General features: G+C 28.1%; 1 protein-coding gene across 6 annotated transcripts in view; it reads left to right on the forward strand.

Annotated features, from left to right (window-relative positions):
- The first annotated feature begins 1,864 nt into the window (after positions 1-1,864).
- Positions 1,865-17,984, forward strand: part of mrps34 (mitochondrial ribosomal protein S34) — a 16,976-nt gene continuing 856 nt past the window's right edge. Inside the window, exons 1-4 of one of the 6 annotated variants that reach the window (XM_062037355.1) lie at positions 1,869-2,012; positions 2,078-2,120; positions 5,484-5,810; positions 5,869-5,911. In XM_062037355.1, coding sequence (XP_061893339.1) covers positions 5,493-5,810; positions 5,869-5,911 — 361 coding nt within the window. In that variant the 5' untranslated portion in view covers positions 1,869-2,012; positions 2,078-2,120; positions 5,484-5,492. Of the gene's footprint in view, positions 2,013-2,077; positions 2,121-2,299; positions 2,373-3,000; positions 3,021-5,466; positions 5,811-5,868; positions 5,912-17,984 lie in introns of those variants that run through there. The other 5 variants (XM_062037352.1, XM_062037351.1, XM_062037353.1 and 2 more) reach the window with 5 other exon arrangements.

The raw sequence follows: 17,984 nt of genomic DNA on the forward strand, positions 1-17,984 counted from the left end.
TTAGTATATTACACAATACAGTACATATTTATTAGTATATTGCACAGTACAGTACATATTTATTAGTATATTACACAGTACAGTACATATTTATTAGTATATTGCACAGTACAGTACATATTTATTAGTATATTGCACAGTACAGTACATATTTATTAGTATATTGCACAGTACAGTACATATTTATTAGTATATTGCACAGTACAGTACATATTTATTAGTATATTGCACAGTACAGTACATATTTATTAGTATATTGCACAGTACAGTACATATTTATTAGTATATTGCACAGTACAGTACATATTTATTAGTATATTACACAATACAGTACATATTTATTAGTATATTGCACAGTACAGTACATATTTATTAGTATATTGCACAGTACAGTACATATTTATTAGTATATTGCACAGTACAGTACATATTTATTAGTATATTACACAGTACAGTACATATTTATTAGTATATTGCACAGTACAGTACATATTCCCTACACTAAATGGTAACACCCCAATAAGTTTTTCAACTTGTTTAAGTGCGTTAATTGGATACATTTCAGTTGTTTTACATAACCCAATCTTTAGTATTTTTTAAACTTCACTCTCGTTGATGTTTTTGTTAACACAATGATGTCAGTACATTGTGTATATATCTTGTTTGTGGGTTTAATGGCTCATTGTGTATATATCTTGTTTGTGTGTTTAATGGCTCATTGTGTATATATCTTGTTTGTGTGTTTAATGGCTCATTGTGTATATATCTTGTTTGTGTGTTTAATGGCTCATTGTGTATATATCTTGTTTGTGTGTTTAATGGCTCATTGTGTATATATCTTGTTTGTGTGTTTAATGGCTCATTGTGTATATATCTTGTTTGTGTGTTTAATGGCTCATTGTGTATATATCTTGTTTGTGTGTTTAATGGCTCATTGTGTATATATCTTGTTTGTGTGTTTAATGGCTCATTGTGTATATATCTTGTTTGTGTGTTTAATGGCTCATTGTGTATATATCTTGTTTGTGGGTTTAATGGCTCATTGTGTATATATCTTGTTTGTGTGTTTAATGGCTCATTGTGTATATATCTTGTTTGTGTGTTTAATGGCTCATTGTGTATATATCTTGTTTGTGTGTTTAATGGCTCATTGTGTATATATCTTGTTTGTGTGTTTAATGGCTCATTGTGTATATATCTTGTTTGTGTGTTTAATGGCTCATTGTGTATATATCTTGTTTGTGTGTTTAATGGCTCATTGTGTATATATCTTGTTTGTGTGTTTAATGGCTCAATACCAAAAGTATGATATAAGACCAAATCATTGAAAGTTTGCTATGGCAAACATTGTCGTATTCCTTCTAAGGAACAGAGCAGAAAGTGAGAGGAACAACAAATAAGATAAGACAAGGAAGTGTATAAAAGAGAATGATAAGACTAAAGTATAAAGTAGACCAAGTCTTTTATTCTCCTCCTAGGAACTATTTCTTCAACAACACGAGTTCTCACACGGAGCCTTCTACGTCCGGACCAGTTGTAGAGTAGCCCCCCCCCCCCCCACACACACCCCGGATTGTAAATAATGTAAATAGTTCAATGTGATTATCTTGTGTGATGACTGTATTATGATGATAGTATATCTGATAGTATATATCTGTATCATGAATCAATTTAAGTGAGTGGACCCCAAGCTGAAAAACTTATTGGGGTGTTACCATTTAGTGGTCAATTGTAGGGAATATGTACTGTACTGTGCAATCTACTAATAAAAGTCTCAATCAATCAATCAATCAATCAACCTTCCTCCTAGGAACCAACCTTTAACAACACGAGTTCTCACACGGAGCCTTCTGCGTCCGGACCAGTTGTAGAGTAGCCGTCCTCCTAGGAACCAACCTTTAACAACATGAGTTCTCACACGGAGCCTTCTGCGTCCGGACCAATATTCCGGAAGTAGCTGAGTGTGTTTGCGGAGGTTAATTCAAGTTGTCCTTCTTGTCACTAACTAGCAGGTAATTCAAGTTGTCCTTCTTGTCACTAGCTAGCAGGTCATTCAAGTTGTCTTTCTTGTCACTAGCTAGCAGGTCATTCAAGTTGTCCTTCTTGTCACTAACTAGCAGGTAATTAAACTTGTCTTTCTTGTCACTAACTAGCAGGTCATTCAAGTTGTCTTTCTTGTCACTAGCTAGCAGGTCATTCAAGTTGTCTTTCTTGTCACTAGCTAGCAGGTCATTCAAGTTGTCCTTCTTGTCACTAACTAGCAGGTCATTCAAGTTGTCTTTCTTGTCACTAGCTAGCAGGTCATTCAAGTTGTCCTTCTTGTCACTAACTAGCAGGTCATTCAAGTTGTCCTTCTTGTCACTAACTAGCAGGTCATTCAAGTTGTCTTTCTTGTCACTAGCTAGCAGGTCATTCAAGTTGTCTTTCTTGTCACTAACTAGCAGGTAATTAAACTTGTCTTTCTTGTCACTAACTAGCAGGTAATTCAAGTTGTCTTTCTTGTCACTAGCTAGCAGGTCATTCAAGTTGTCTTTCTTGTCACTAGCTAGCAGGTCATTCAAGTTGTCTTTCTTGTCACTAACTAGCAGGTCATTCAAGTTGTCTTTCTTGTCACTAACTAGCAGGTAATTAAACTTGTCTTTCTTGTCACTAACTAGCAGGTAATTCAAGTTGTCTTTCTTGTCACTAGCTAGCAGGTAATTCAAGTTGTCTTTCTTGTCACTAGCTAGCAGGTCATTCAAGTTGTCTTTCTTGTCACTAACTAGCAGGTCATTCAAGTTGTCTTTCTTGTCACTAACTAGCAGGTCATTCAAGTTGTCTTTCTTGTCACTAACTAGCAGGTCATTCAAGTTGTCTTTCTTGTCACTAACTAGCAGGTAATTAAACTTGTCTTTCTTGTCACTAACTAGCAGGTAATTAAACTTGTCTTTCTTGTCACTAACTAGCAGGTTATTAAACTTGTCTTTCTTGTCACTAACTAGCAGGTAATTAAACTTGTCTTTCTTGTCACTAACTAGCAGGTTAATTAGTTGACAATGTCTATTGTAAAGGTTTATATTGACAAATATGTCTTGTAATGAGCATAGATGGTGACCTTGTCTGCAAGTTGATGGCACTTCATTGCAAAACAAGACTTATACATTCCTCTTTTATTTTGAAAGTCATTAGCTGTATTGCAACTCTTCTGTAATGATGTTAATGATGCTGACTTTTCTCTGACTTTGTATTGTCAATGTTATTATTTGTTATGTGCACATAATAGTCATGAATATGTGCCGTCCCTAATTGAATGTTATTATTTGTTACGTGCACATATTATTATACATCCATTAATATGTGCCGTCCCTAATTAAATGTTATTATTTGTTACGTGCACATATTATTATACATCCATTAATATGTGCCGTCCCTAATTAAATGTTATTATTTGTTACGTGCACATATTATTATACATCCATTAATATGTGCCGTCCCTAATTGAATGTTATTATTTGTTACGTGCACATATTATTATACATCCATTAATATGTGCTGTCCCTAATTAAATGTTATTATTTGTTACGTGCACATATTATTATACATCCATTAATATGTGCCGTCCCTAATTAAATGTTATTATTTGTTACGTGCACATATTATTATACATCCATTAATATGTGCCGTCCCTAATTAAATGTTGTTATTTGTTACGTGCACATATTATTATACATCCATTAATATGTGCTGTCCCTAATTAAATGTTATTATTTGTTACGTGCACATATTATACATCCATTAATATGTGCCGTCCCTAATTGAATGTTATTATTTGTTACGTGCACATATTATTATACATCCATTAATATGTGCCGTCCCTAATTAAATGTTATTTGTTGTGTGCACATAATAGTCATGAATATGTGCTGTCCCTAATTAAATGTTATTATTTGTTACGTGCACATATTATTATACATCCATTAATATGTGCCGTCCCTAATTAAATGTTATTATTTGTTACGTGCACATATTATTATACATCCATTAATATGTGCCGTCCCTAATTAAATGTTATTATTTGTTACGTGCACATATTATTATACATCCATTAATATGTGCCGTCCCTAATTAAATGTTATTATTTGTTACGTGCACATATTATTATACATCCATTAATATGTGCCGTCCCTAATTAAATGTTATTATTTGTTACGTGCACATTTTATTATACATCCATTAATATGTGCCGTCCCTAATTAAATGTTATTATTTGTTACGTGCACATATTATTATACATCCATTAATATGTGCCGTCCCTAATTGAATGTTATTATTTGTTACGTGCACATATTATTATACATCCATTAATATGTGCCGTCCCTAATTGAATGTTATTATTTGTTACGTGCACATATTATTATACATCCATTAATATGTGCCGTCCCTAATTGAATGTTATTATTTGTTACGTGCACATATTATTATACATCCATTAATATGTGCCGTCCCTAATTAAATGTTATTTGTGATGTGCACATAATAGTCATGAATATGTGCTGTCCCTAATTAAATGTTATTATTTGTTACGTGCACATATTATTATACATCCATTAATATGTGCCGTCCCTAATTAAATGATATTATTTGTTACGTGCACATATTATTATACATCCATTAATATGTGCCGTCCCTAATTAAATGTTATTATTTGTTACGTGCACATATTATTATACATCCATTAATATGTGCCGTCCCTAATTAAATGTTATTATTTGTTACGTGCACATATTATTATACATCTCTTAATATGTGCCGTCCCTAATTAAATGTTATTATTTGTTACGTGCACATATTATTATACATCCATTAATATGTGCCGTCCCTAATTAAATGTTATTATTTGTTACGTGCACATATTATTATACATCCATTAATATGTGCCGTCCCTAATTGAATGTTATTATTTGTTAGGTGCACATATTATTCATGACTATGTGCCGTCCCTAATTAAATGTTATTATTTGTTAGGTGCACATATTATTCATGACTATGTGCCGTCCCTAATTAAATGTTATTATTTGTTACGTGCACATATTATTATACATCCATTAATATGTGCCGTCCCTAATTAAATGTTATTATTTGTTAGGTGCACATATTATTCATGACTATGTGCCGTCCCTAATTAAATGTTATTATTTGTTAGGTGCACATATTATTCATGACTATGTGCCGTCCCTAATTAAATGTTATTATTTGTTAGGTGCACATATTATTCATGACTATGTGCCGTCCCTAATTAAATGTTATTATTTGTTACGTGCACATATTATTCATGACTATGTGCCGTCCCTAATTAAATGTTATTATTTGTTACGTGCACATATTATTCCTGACTATGTGCCGTCCCTAATTAAATGTTATTATTTGTTACGTGCACATATTATTCCTGACTATGTGCCGTCCCTAATTGAAGTGAAAGGTGTGTAGTATTTTGCTGCTTCCAGCTGACCGTGATGGTAAAGAAGAAGAGGCTCCAGCTCATAGCGGACATGGCTCGGAAGATCCGAGCATATCGAGAATGGAAAAACCGCCCGCGTGAATCCCAGAAGTACGCGTTGGACTATGAGACCATGACGCGGCCTCACACGGGGAAGATGCTGCCCGTGCTGGCTTGGCCGGACGTCCGGCGAGAAAGCCGCCTCTTCTCGCTGCTGACCGGTATGAAGATGTTCGGAATGGGCCGCCTCTTCACCCGCAAGTCTTGGCTGGAGGACCACACGGAGCCTAGTTACTGGACGCTCACCAAAGTGAAAGTGGACTACACAGCGCAGGTCAGAGCAGCGACTTAACTCTGTGTAATATAATACTCATATGTGTGCTCTTTTCTAGAATATGGATCATGGCAGGGCCTGGGGCATCCTCACTTACAAAGGTAAGACACCTGGGCCTCTTAAAGGGGAACTTTGCCTGTCATTCACAATCCTTATGTAAGAACTATTTTTATATTTTTATGCATTAATTAAACGTTAGCTCAAGTCAGCAAACAATAGTGCCATTGGGAGTCGACCTATAATGCGCTCGAAAAACCTCCATCATAGTTTTATATACACGCTGTAAGTATATATGTAGTATCTAGTAACATTTATAATAACATGTAATATATACACGCTGTAAGTATATATGTAGTATCTAGTAACATTTATAATAACATGTAATATATACACGCTGTAAGTATATATGTAGTATCTAGTAACATTTATAATAACATGTAATATACACACGCTGTAAGTATATATGTAGTATCTAGTAACATTTATAATAACATGTAATATACACACGCTGTAAGTATATATGTAGTATCTAGTAACATTTATAATAACATGTAATATACACACGCTGTAAGTATATATGTAGTATCTAGTAACATTTATAATAACATGTAATATACACACGCTGTAAGTATATATGTAGTATCTAGTAACATTTATAATAACATGTAATAAACACACGCTGTAAGTATATATGTAGTATCTAGTAACATTTATAATAACATGTAATAAACACACGCTGTAAGTATATATGTAGTATCTAGTAACATTTATAATAACATGTAATAAACACACGCTGTAAGTATATATGTAGTATCTAGTAACATTTATAATAACATGTAATAAACACACGCTGTAAGTATATATGTAGTATCTACTAACATTTATAATAACATGTAATATACACACGCTGTAAGTATATATGTAGTATCTACTAACATTTATAATAACATGTAATATACACACGCTGTAAGTATATATGTAGTATCTAGTAACATTTATAATAACATTTAATAAACACACGCTCTAAGTATATATGTAGTATCTAGTAACATTTATAATAACATGTAATATACACACGCTGTAAGTATATATGTAGTATCTAGTAACATTTATAATAACATGTAATATACACACGCTGTAAGTATATATGTAGTATCTAGTAACATTAATAATAACATGTAATATACACACGCTGTAAGTATATATGTAGTATCTAGTAACATTTATAATAACATGTAATATACACACGCTGTAAGTATATATGTAGTATCTAGTAACATTTATAATAACATGTAATATACACACGCTGCAAGTATATATGTAGTATCTAGTAACATTTATAATAACATGTAATATACACACACTGCAAGTATATATGTAGTATCTAGTAACATTTATAATAACATGTAATATACACACACTGCAAGTATATATGTAGTATCTAGTAACATTTATAATAACATGTAATATACACACGCTGTAAGTATATATGTAGTATCTAGTAACATTTATAATAACATGTAATATACACACGCTGTAAGTATATATGTAGTATCTAGTAACATTTATAATAACATGTAATATACACACGCTGTAAGTATATATGTAGTATCTAGTAACATTTATAATAACATGTAATATACACACGCTGTAAGTATATATGTAGTATCTAGTAACATTTATAATAACATGTAATATACACACGCTGTAAGTATATATGTAGTATCTAGTAACATTTATAATAACATGTAATAAACACATGCTGTAAGTATATATGTAGTATCTAGTAACATTTATAATAACATGTAATATACACACGCTGTAAATATATATGTAGTATCTAGTAACATTTATAATAACATGTAATATACACACGCTGTAAGTATATATGTAGTATCTAGTAACATTTATAATAACATGTAATATACACACGCTGTAAGTATATATGTAGTATCTAGTAACATTTATAATAACATGTAATATACACACGCTGTAAGTATATATGTAGTATCTAGTAACATTTATAATAACATGTAATATACACACGCTGTAAGTATATATGTAGTATCTAGTAACATTTATAATAACATGTAATATACACACGCTGTAGGTATATATGTAGTATCTAGTAACATTTATAATAACATGTAATAAACACATGCTGTAAGTATATATGTAGTATCTAGTAACATTTATAATAACATGTAATATACACACGCTGTAAGTATATATGTAGTATCTAGTAACATTTATAATATGTAATATACACACGCTGTAAGTATATATGTAGTATCTAGTAACATTTATAATAACATGTAATATACACACGCTGTAAGTATATATGTAGTATCTAGTAACATTTATAATAACATGTAATATACACACGCTGTAAGTATATATGTAGTATCTAGTAACATTTATAATAATATGTAATATACACACGCTGTAAGTATATATGTAGTATCTAGTAACATTTATAATAACATGTAATATACACACGCTGTAAGTATATATGTAGTATCTAGTAACATTTATAATAACATGTAATAAACACACGCTGTAAGTATATATGTAGTATCTACTAACATTTATAATAACATGTAATATACACACGCTGTAAGTATATATGTAGTATCTAGTAACATTTATAATAACATGTAACATACACACGCTGTAAGTATATATGTAGTATCTAGTAACATTTATAATAACATGTAATATACACACGCTGTAGGTATATATGTAGTATCTAGTAACATTTATAATAACATGTAATAAACACACGCTGTAAGTATATATGTAGTATCTAATAACATTTATAATAACATGTAATATACACACGCTGTAAGTATATATGTAGTATCTAGTAACATTTATAATAACATGTAATATACACACGCTGTAAGTATATATGTAGTATCTAGTAACATTTATAATAACATGTAATATACACACGCTGTAAGTATATGTGTAGTATCTAGTAACATTTATAATAACATGTAATATACACACGCTGTAGGTATATATGTAGTATCTAGTAACATTCATAATAACATGTAATAAACACACGCTGTAAGTATATATGTAGTATCTAGTAACATTTATAATAACATGTAATATACACACGCTGTAAGTATATATGTAGTATCTAGTAACATTTATAATAACATGTAATATACACACGCTGTAAGTATATATGTAGTATCTAGTAACATTTATAATAACATGTAATATACACACGCTGTAAGTATATATGTAGTATCTAGTAACATTTATAATAACATGTAATATACACACGCTGTAAGTATATATGTAGTATCTAGTAACATTTATAATAACATGTAATATACACACGCTGTAAGTATATATGTAGTATCTAGTAACATTTATAATAACATGTAATATACACACGCTGTAAGTATATATGTAGTATCTAGTAACATTTATAATAACATGTAATATACACACGCTGTAAGTATATATGTAGTATCTAGTAACATTTATAATAACATGTAATATACACACGCTGTAAGTATATATGTAGTATCTAGTAACATTTATAATAACATGTAATAAACACACGCTGTAAGTATATATGTAGTATCTAGTAACATTTATAATAACATGTAATAAACACACGCTGTAAGTATATATGTAGTATCTAGTAACATTTATAATAACATGTAATAAACACACGCTGTAAGTATATATGTAGTATCTAGTAACATTTATAATAACATGTAATAAACACACGCTGTAAGTATATATGTAGTATCTACTAACATTTATAATAACATGTAATATACACACGCTGTAAGTATATATGTAGTATCTACTAACATTTATAATAACATGTAATATACACACGCTGTAAGTATATATGTAGTATCTAGTAACATTTATAATAACATTTAATAAACACACGCTCTAAGTATATATGTAGTATCTAGTAACATTTATAATAACATGTAATATACACACGCTGTAAGTATATATGTAGTATCTAGTAACATTTATAATAACATGTAATATACACACGCTGTAAGTATATATGTAGTATCTAGTAACATTAATAATAACATGTAATATACACACGCTGTAAGTATATATGTAGTATCTAGTAACATTTATAATAACATGTAATATACACACGCTGTAAGTATATATGTAGTATCTAGTAACATTTATAATAACATGTAATATACACACGCTGCAAGTATATATGTAGTATCTAGTAACATTTATAATAACATGTAATATACACACACTGCAAGTATATATGTAGTATCTAGTAACATTTATAATAACATGTAATATACACACACTGCAAGTATATATGTAGTATCTAGTAACATTTATAATAACATGTAATATACACACGCTGTAAGTATATATGTAGTATCTAGTAACATTTATAATAACATGTAATATACACACGCTGTAAGTATATATGTAGTATCTAGTAACATTTATAATAACATGTAATATACACACGCTGTAAGTATATATGTAGTATCTAGTAACATTTATAATAACATGTAATATACACACGCTGTAAGTATATATGTAGTATCTAGTAACATTTATAATAACATGTAATATACACACGCTGTAAGTATATATGTAGTATCTAGTAACATTTATAATAACATGTAATAAACACATGCTGTAAGTATATATGTAGTATCTAGTAACATTTATAATAACATGTAATATACACACGCTGTAAATATATATGTAGTATCTAGTAACATTTATAATAACATGTAATATACACACGCTGTAAGTATATATGTAGTATCTAGTAACATTTATAATAACATGTAATATACACACGCTGTAAGTATATATGTAGTATCTAGTAACATTTATAATAACATGTAATATACACACGCTGTAAGTATATATGTAGTATCTAGTAACATTTATAATAACATGTAATATACACACGCTGTAAGTATATATGTAGTATCTAGTAACATTTATAATAACATGTAATATACACACGCTGTAGGTATATATGTAGTATCTAGTAACATTTATAATAACATGTAATAAACACATGCTGTAAGTATATATGTAGTATCTAGTAACATTTATAATAACATGTAATATACACACGCTGTAAGTATATATGTAGTATCTAGTAACATTTATAATATGTAATATACACACGCTGTAAGTATATATGTAGTATCTAGTAACATTTATAATAACATGTAATATACACACGCTGTAAGTATATATGTAGTATCTAGTAACATTTATAATAACATGTAATATACACACGCTGTAAGTATATATGTAGTATCTAGTAACATTTATAATAATATGTAATATACACACGCTGTAAGTATATATGTAGTATCTAGTAACATTTATAATAACATGTAATATACACACGCTGTAAGTATATATGTAGTATCTAGTAACATTTATAATAACATGTAATAAACACACGCTGTAAGTATATATGTAGTATCTACTAACATTTATAATAACATGTAATATACACACGCTGTAAGTATATATGTAGTATCTAGTAACATTTATAATAACATGTAACATACACACGCTGTAAGTATATATGTAGTATCTAGTAACATTTATAATAACATGTAATATACACACGCTGTAGGTATATATGTAGTATCTAGTAACATTTATAATAACATGTAATAAACACACGCTGTAAGTATATATGTAGTATCTAATAACATTTATAATAACATGTAATATACACACGCTGTAAGTATATATGTAGTATCTAGTAACATTTATAATAACATGTAATATACACACGCTGTAAGTATATATGTAGTATCTAGTAACATTTATAATAACATGTAATATACACACGCTGTAAGTATATGTGTAGTATCTAGTAACATTTATAATAACATGTAATATACACACGCTGTAGGTATATATGTAGTATCTAGTAACATTCATAATAACATGTAATAAACACACGCTGTAAGTATATATGTAGTATCTAGTAACATTTATAATAACATGTAATATACACACGCTGTAAGTATATATGTAGTATCTAGTAACATTTATAATAACATGTAATAAACACACGCTGCAAGTATATATGTAGTATCTAGTAACATTTATAATAACATGTAATATACACACGCTGTAAGTATATATGTAGTATCTAGTAACATTTATAATAACATGTAATATACACACGCTGTAAGTATATATGTAGTATCTAGTAACATTTATAATAACATGTAATATACACACGCTGTAAGTATATATGTAGTATCTAGTAACATTTATAATAACATGTAATAAACACACGCTGTAAGTATATATGTAGTATCTAGTAACATTTATAATAACATGTAATATACACACGCTGTAAGTATATATGTAGTATCTAGTAACATTTATAATAACATGTAATATACACACGCTGTAAGTATATATGTAGTATCTAGTAACATTTATAATAACATGTAATAAACACACGCTGTAAGTATATATGTAGTATCTAGTAACATTTATAATAACATGTAATATACACACGCTGTAAGTATATATGTAGTATCTAGTAACATTTATAATAACATGTAATATACACACGCTGTAAGTATATATGTAGTATCTAGTAACATTTATAATAACATGTAATAAACACACGCTGTAAGTATATATGTAGTATCTAGTAACATTTATAATAACATGTAATATACACACGCTGCAAGTATATATGTAGTATCTACTAACATTTATAATAACATGTAATATACACACGCTGTAAGTATATATGTAGTATCTAGTAACATTTATAATAACATGTAATAAACACACGCTGTAGGTATGTATGTAGTATCTAGTAACATTTATAATAACATGTAATAAACACACGCTGTAAGTATATATGTAGTATCTAGTAACATTTATAATAACATGTAATATACACACACTGTAAGTATATATGTAGTATCTAGTAACATTTATAATAACATGTAATATACACACGCTGTAAGTATATATGTAGTATCTAGTAACATTTATAATAACATGTAATATACACACGCTGTAAGTATATATGTAGTATCTAGTAACATTTATAATAACATGTAATAAACACATGCTGTAAGTATATATGTAGTATCTAGTAACATTTATAATAACATGTAATATACACACGCTGTAAGTATATATGTAGTATCTAGTAACATTTATAATAACATGTAATATACACACGCTGCAAGTATATATGTAGTATCTAGTAACATTTATAATAACATGTAATATACACACACTGCAAGTATATATGTAGTATCTAGTAACATTTATAATAACATGTAATATACACACACTGCAAGTATATATGTAGTATCTAGTAACATTTATAATAACATGTAATATACACACGCTGTAAGTATATATGTAGTATCTAGTAACATTTATAATAACATGTAATATACACACGCTGTAAGTATATATGTAGTATCTAGTAACATTTATAATAACATGTAATATACACACGCTGTAAGTATATATGTAGTATCTAGTAACATTTATAATAACATGTAATATACACACGCTGTAAGTATATATGTAGTATCTAGTAACATTTATAATAACATGTAATATACACACGCTGTAAGTATATATGTAGTATCTAGTAACATTTATAATAACATGTAATAAACACATGCTGTAAGTATATATGTAGTATCTAGTAACATTTATAATAACATGTAATATACACACGCTGTAAATATATATGTAGTATCTAGTAACATTTATAATAACATGTAATATACACACGCTGTAAGTATATATGTAGTATCTAGTAACATTTATAATAACATGTAATATACACACGCTGTAAGTATATATGTAGTATCTAGTAACATTTATAATAACATGTAATATACACACGCTGTAAGTATATATGTAGTATCTAGTAACATTTATAATAACATGTAATATACACACGCTGTAAGTATATATGTAGTATCTAGTAACATTTATAATAACATGTAATATACACACGCTGTAGGTATATATGTAGTATCTAGTAACATTTATAATAACATGTAATAAACACATGCTGTAAGTATATATGTAGTATCTAGTAACATTTATAATAACATGTAATATACACACGCTGTAAGTATATATGTAGTATCTAGTAACATTTATAATATGTAATATACACACGCTGTAAGTATATATGTAGTATCTAGTAACATTTATAATAACATGTAATATACACACGCTGTAAGTATATATGTAGTATCTAGTAACATTTATAATAACATGTAATATACACACGCTGTAAGTATATATGTAGTATCTAGTAACATTTATAATAATATGTAATATACACACGCTGTAAGTATATATGTAGTATCTAGTAACATTTATAATAACATGTAATATACACACGCTGTAAGTATATATGTAGTATCTAGTAACATTTATAATAACATGTAATAAACACACGCTGTAAGTATATATGTAGTATCTACTAACATTTATAATAACATGTAATATACACACGCTGTAAGTATATATGTAGTATCTAGTAACATTTATAATAACATGTAACATACACACGCTGTAAGTATATATGTAGTATCTAGTAACATTTATAATAACATGTAATATACACACGCTGTAGGTATATATGTAGTATCTAGTAACATTTATAATAACATGTAATAAACACACGCTGTAAGTATATATGTAGTATCTAATAACATTTATAATAACATGTAATATACACACGCTGTAAGTATATATGTAGTATCTAGTAACATTTATAATAACATGTAATATACACACGCTGTAAGTATATATGTAGTATCTAGTAACATTTATAATAACATGTAATATACACACGCTGTAAGTATATGTGTAGTATCTAGTAACATTTATAATAACATGTAATATACACACGCTGTAGGTATATATGTAGTATCTAGTAACATTCATAATAACATGTAATAAACACACGCTGTAAGTATATATGTAGTATCTAGTAACATTTATAATAACATGTAATATACACACGCTGTAAGTATATATGTAGTATCTAGTAACATTTATAATAACATGTAATATACACACGCTGTAAGTATATATGTAGTATCTAGTAACATTTATAATAACATGTAATATACACATGCTGTAAGTATATATGTAGTATCTAGTAACATTTATAATAACATGTAATATACACACGCTGTAAGTATATATGTAGTATCTAGTAACATTTATAATAACATGTAATATACACACGCTGTAAGTATATATGTAGTATCTAGTAACATTTATAATAACATGTAATATACACACGCTGTAAGTATATATGTAGTATCTAGTAACATTTATAATAACATGTAATATACACACGCTGTAAGTATATATGTAGTATCTAGTAACATTTATAATAACATGTAATAAACACACGCTGCAAGTATATATGTAGTATCTAGTAACATTTATAATAACATGTAATATACACACGCTGTAAGTATATATGTAGTATCTAGTAACATTTATAATAACATGTAATATACACACGCTGTAAGTATATATGTAGTATCTAGTAACATTTATAATAACATGTAATATACACACGCTGTAAGTATATATGTAGTATCTAGTAACATTTATAATAACATGTAATAAACACACGCTGTAAGTATATATGTAGTATCTAGTAACATTTATAATAACATGTAATATACACACGCTGTAAGTATATATGTAGTATCTAGTAACATTTATAATAACATGTAATATACACACGCTGTAAGTATATATGTAGTATCTAGTAACATTTATAATAACATGTAATAAACACACGCTGTAAGTATATATGTAGTATCTAGTAACATTTATAATAACATGTAATATACACACGCTGTAAGTATATATGTAGTATCTAGTAACATTTATAATAACATGTAATATACACACGCTGTAAGTATATATGTAGTATCTAGTAACATTTATAATAACATGTAATAAACACACGCTGTAAGTATATATGTAGTATCTAGTAACATTTATAATAACATGTAATATACACACGCTGCAAGTATATATGTAGTATCTACTAACATTTATAATAACATGTAATATACACACGCTGTAAGTATATATGTAGTATCTAGTAACATTTATAATAACATGTAATAAACACACGCTGTAGGTATGTATGTAGTATCTAGTAACATTTATAATAACATGTAATAAACACACGCTGTAGGTATGTATGTAGTATCTAGTAACATTTATAATAACATGTAATATACACACGCTGTAAATATATATGTAGTATCTAGTAACATTTATAATAACATGTAATATACACACGCTGTAAGTATATATGTAGTATCTAGTAACATTTATAATAACATGTAATATACACACGCTGTAAGTATATATGTAGTATCTAGTAACATTTATAATAACATGTAATATACACACGCTGTAGGTATATATGTAGTATCTAGTAACATTTATAATAACATGTAATAAACACATGCTGTAAGTATATATGTAGTATCTAGTAACAGTTATAATAACATGTAATATACACACGCTGTAAGTATATATGTAGTATCTAGTAACATTTATAATATGTAATATACACACGCTGTAAGTATATATGTAGTATCTAGTAACATTTATAATAACATGTAATATACACACGCTGTAAGTATATATGTAGTATCTAGTAACATTTATAATAACATGTAATATACACACGCTGTAAGTATATATGTAGTATCTAGTAACATTTATAATAACATGTAATATACACACGCTGTAAGTATATATGTAGTATCTAGTAACATTTATAATAACATGTAATATACACACGCTGTAAGTATATATGTAGTATCTACTAACATTTATTATAACATGTAATATACACACGCTGTAAGTATATATGTAGTATCTAGTAACATTTATAATAACATGTAATATACACACGCTGCAAGTATATATGTAGTATCTAGTAACATTTATAATAACATGTAATATACACACGCTGTAGGTATATATGTAGTATCTAGTAACATTTATAATAACATGTAATATACACACGCTGTAAGTATATATGTAGTATCTAGTAACATTTATAATAACATGTAATATACACACGCTGTAAGTATATATGTAGTATCTAGTAACATTTATAATAACATGTAATATACACACGCTGTAAGTATATATGTAGTATATAGTAACATTTATAATAACATGTAATATACACACGCTGTAGGTATATATGTAGTATCTAGTAACATTCATAATAACATGTAATAAACACACGCTGTAAGTATATATGTAGTATCTAGTAACATTTATAATAACATGTAATAAACACATGCTGTAAGTATATATGTAGTATCTAGTAATGTAATATATACATGATGTAAGTATATATGTCATGTAGTAACATTCATAATAACATGTAATATATACATGATGTAAGTATATGTCATGTAGTAACATTCATAATAACATGTAATATATACATGATGTAAGTATATATGTCATGTAGTAACATTCATAATAACATGTAATATATACATGATGTAAGTATATGTCATGTAGTAACATTCATAATAACATGTAATATATACATGATGTAAGTATATATGTCATGTAGTAACATTCATAATAACATGTAATATATACATGATGTAAGTATATATGTCATGTAGTAACATTCATAATAACATGTAATATATACATGATGTAAGTATATATGTCATGTAGTAACATTCATAATAACATGTAATATTTATATATTTTGATCATTTTAAGCATACTGGAGTATTAATGTCACAAACACTAAGCATCATGTAGCAGTATTGCTCTGTGCTAAACAAGATATACAAACATAATACAAGAATCACTTACTGTACAATGTCTGCTCTCACTGGGATGTTTATATATTCATGTTGACGTCAACAATTCATCACAATCATCACAAAGGGTTTTTAAAAAAGTATTTTTGTGTCTTTCTGGCCATCTCTGGGTGTAAGTTGGATGTCAAAGTTGACTAACTTGTGGGTTTATGTCCACATCCTTCTACTATCATCTACAATGAACTTTCACCAACTCCGAGGCCATGCAGCAGCTCAACATGTCAATATAGCAGCACAAGCTAGTTAG

Source organism: Entelurus aequoreus, linkage group LG25, assembly GCF_033978785.1.
Source record: "Entelurus aequoreus isolate RoL-2023_Sb linkage group LG25, RoL_Eaeq_v1.1, whole genome shotgun sequence".
Taxonomy (NCBI): domain Eukaryota; kingdom Metazoa; phylum Chordata; class Actinopteri; order Syngnathiformes; family Syngnathidae; genus Entelurus; species Entelurus aequoreus.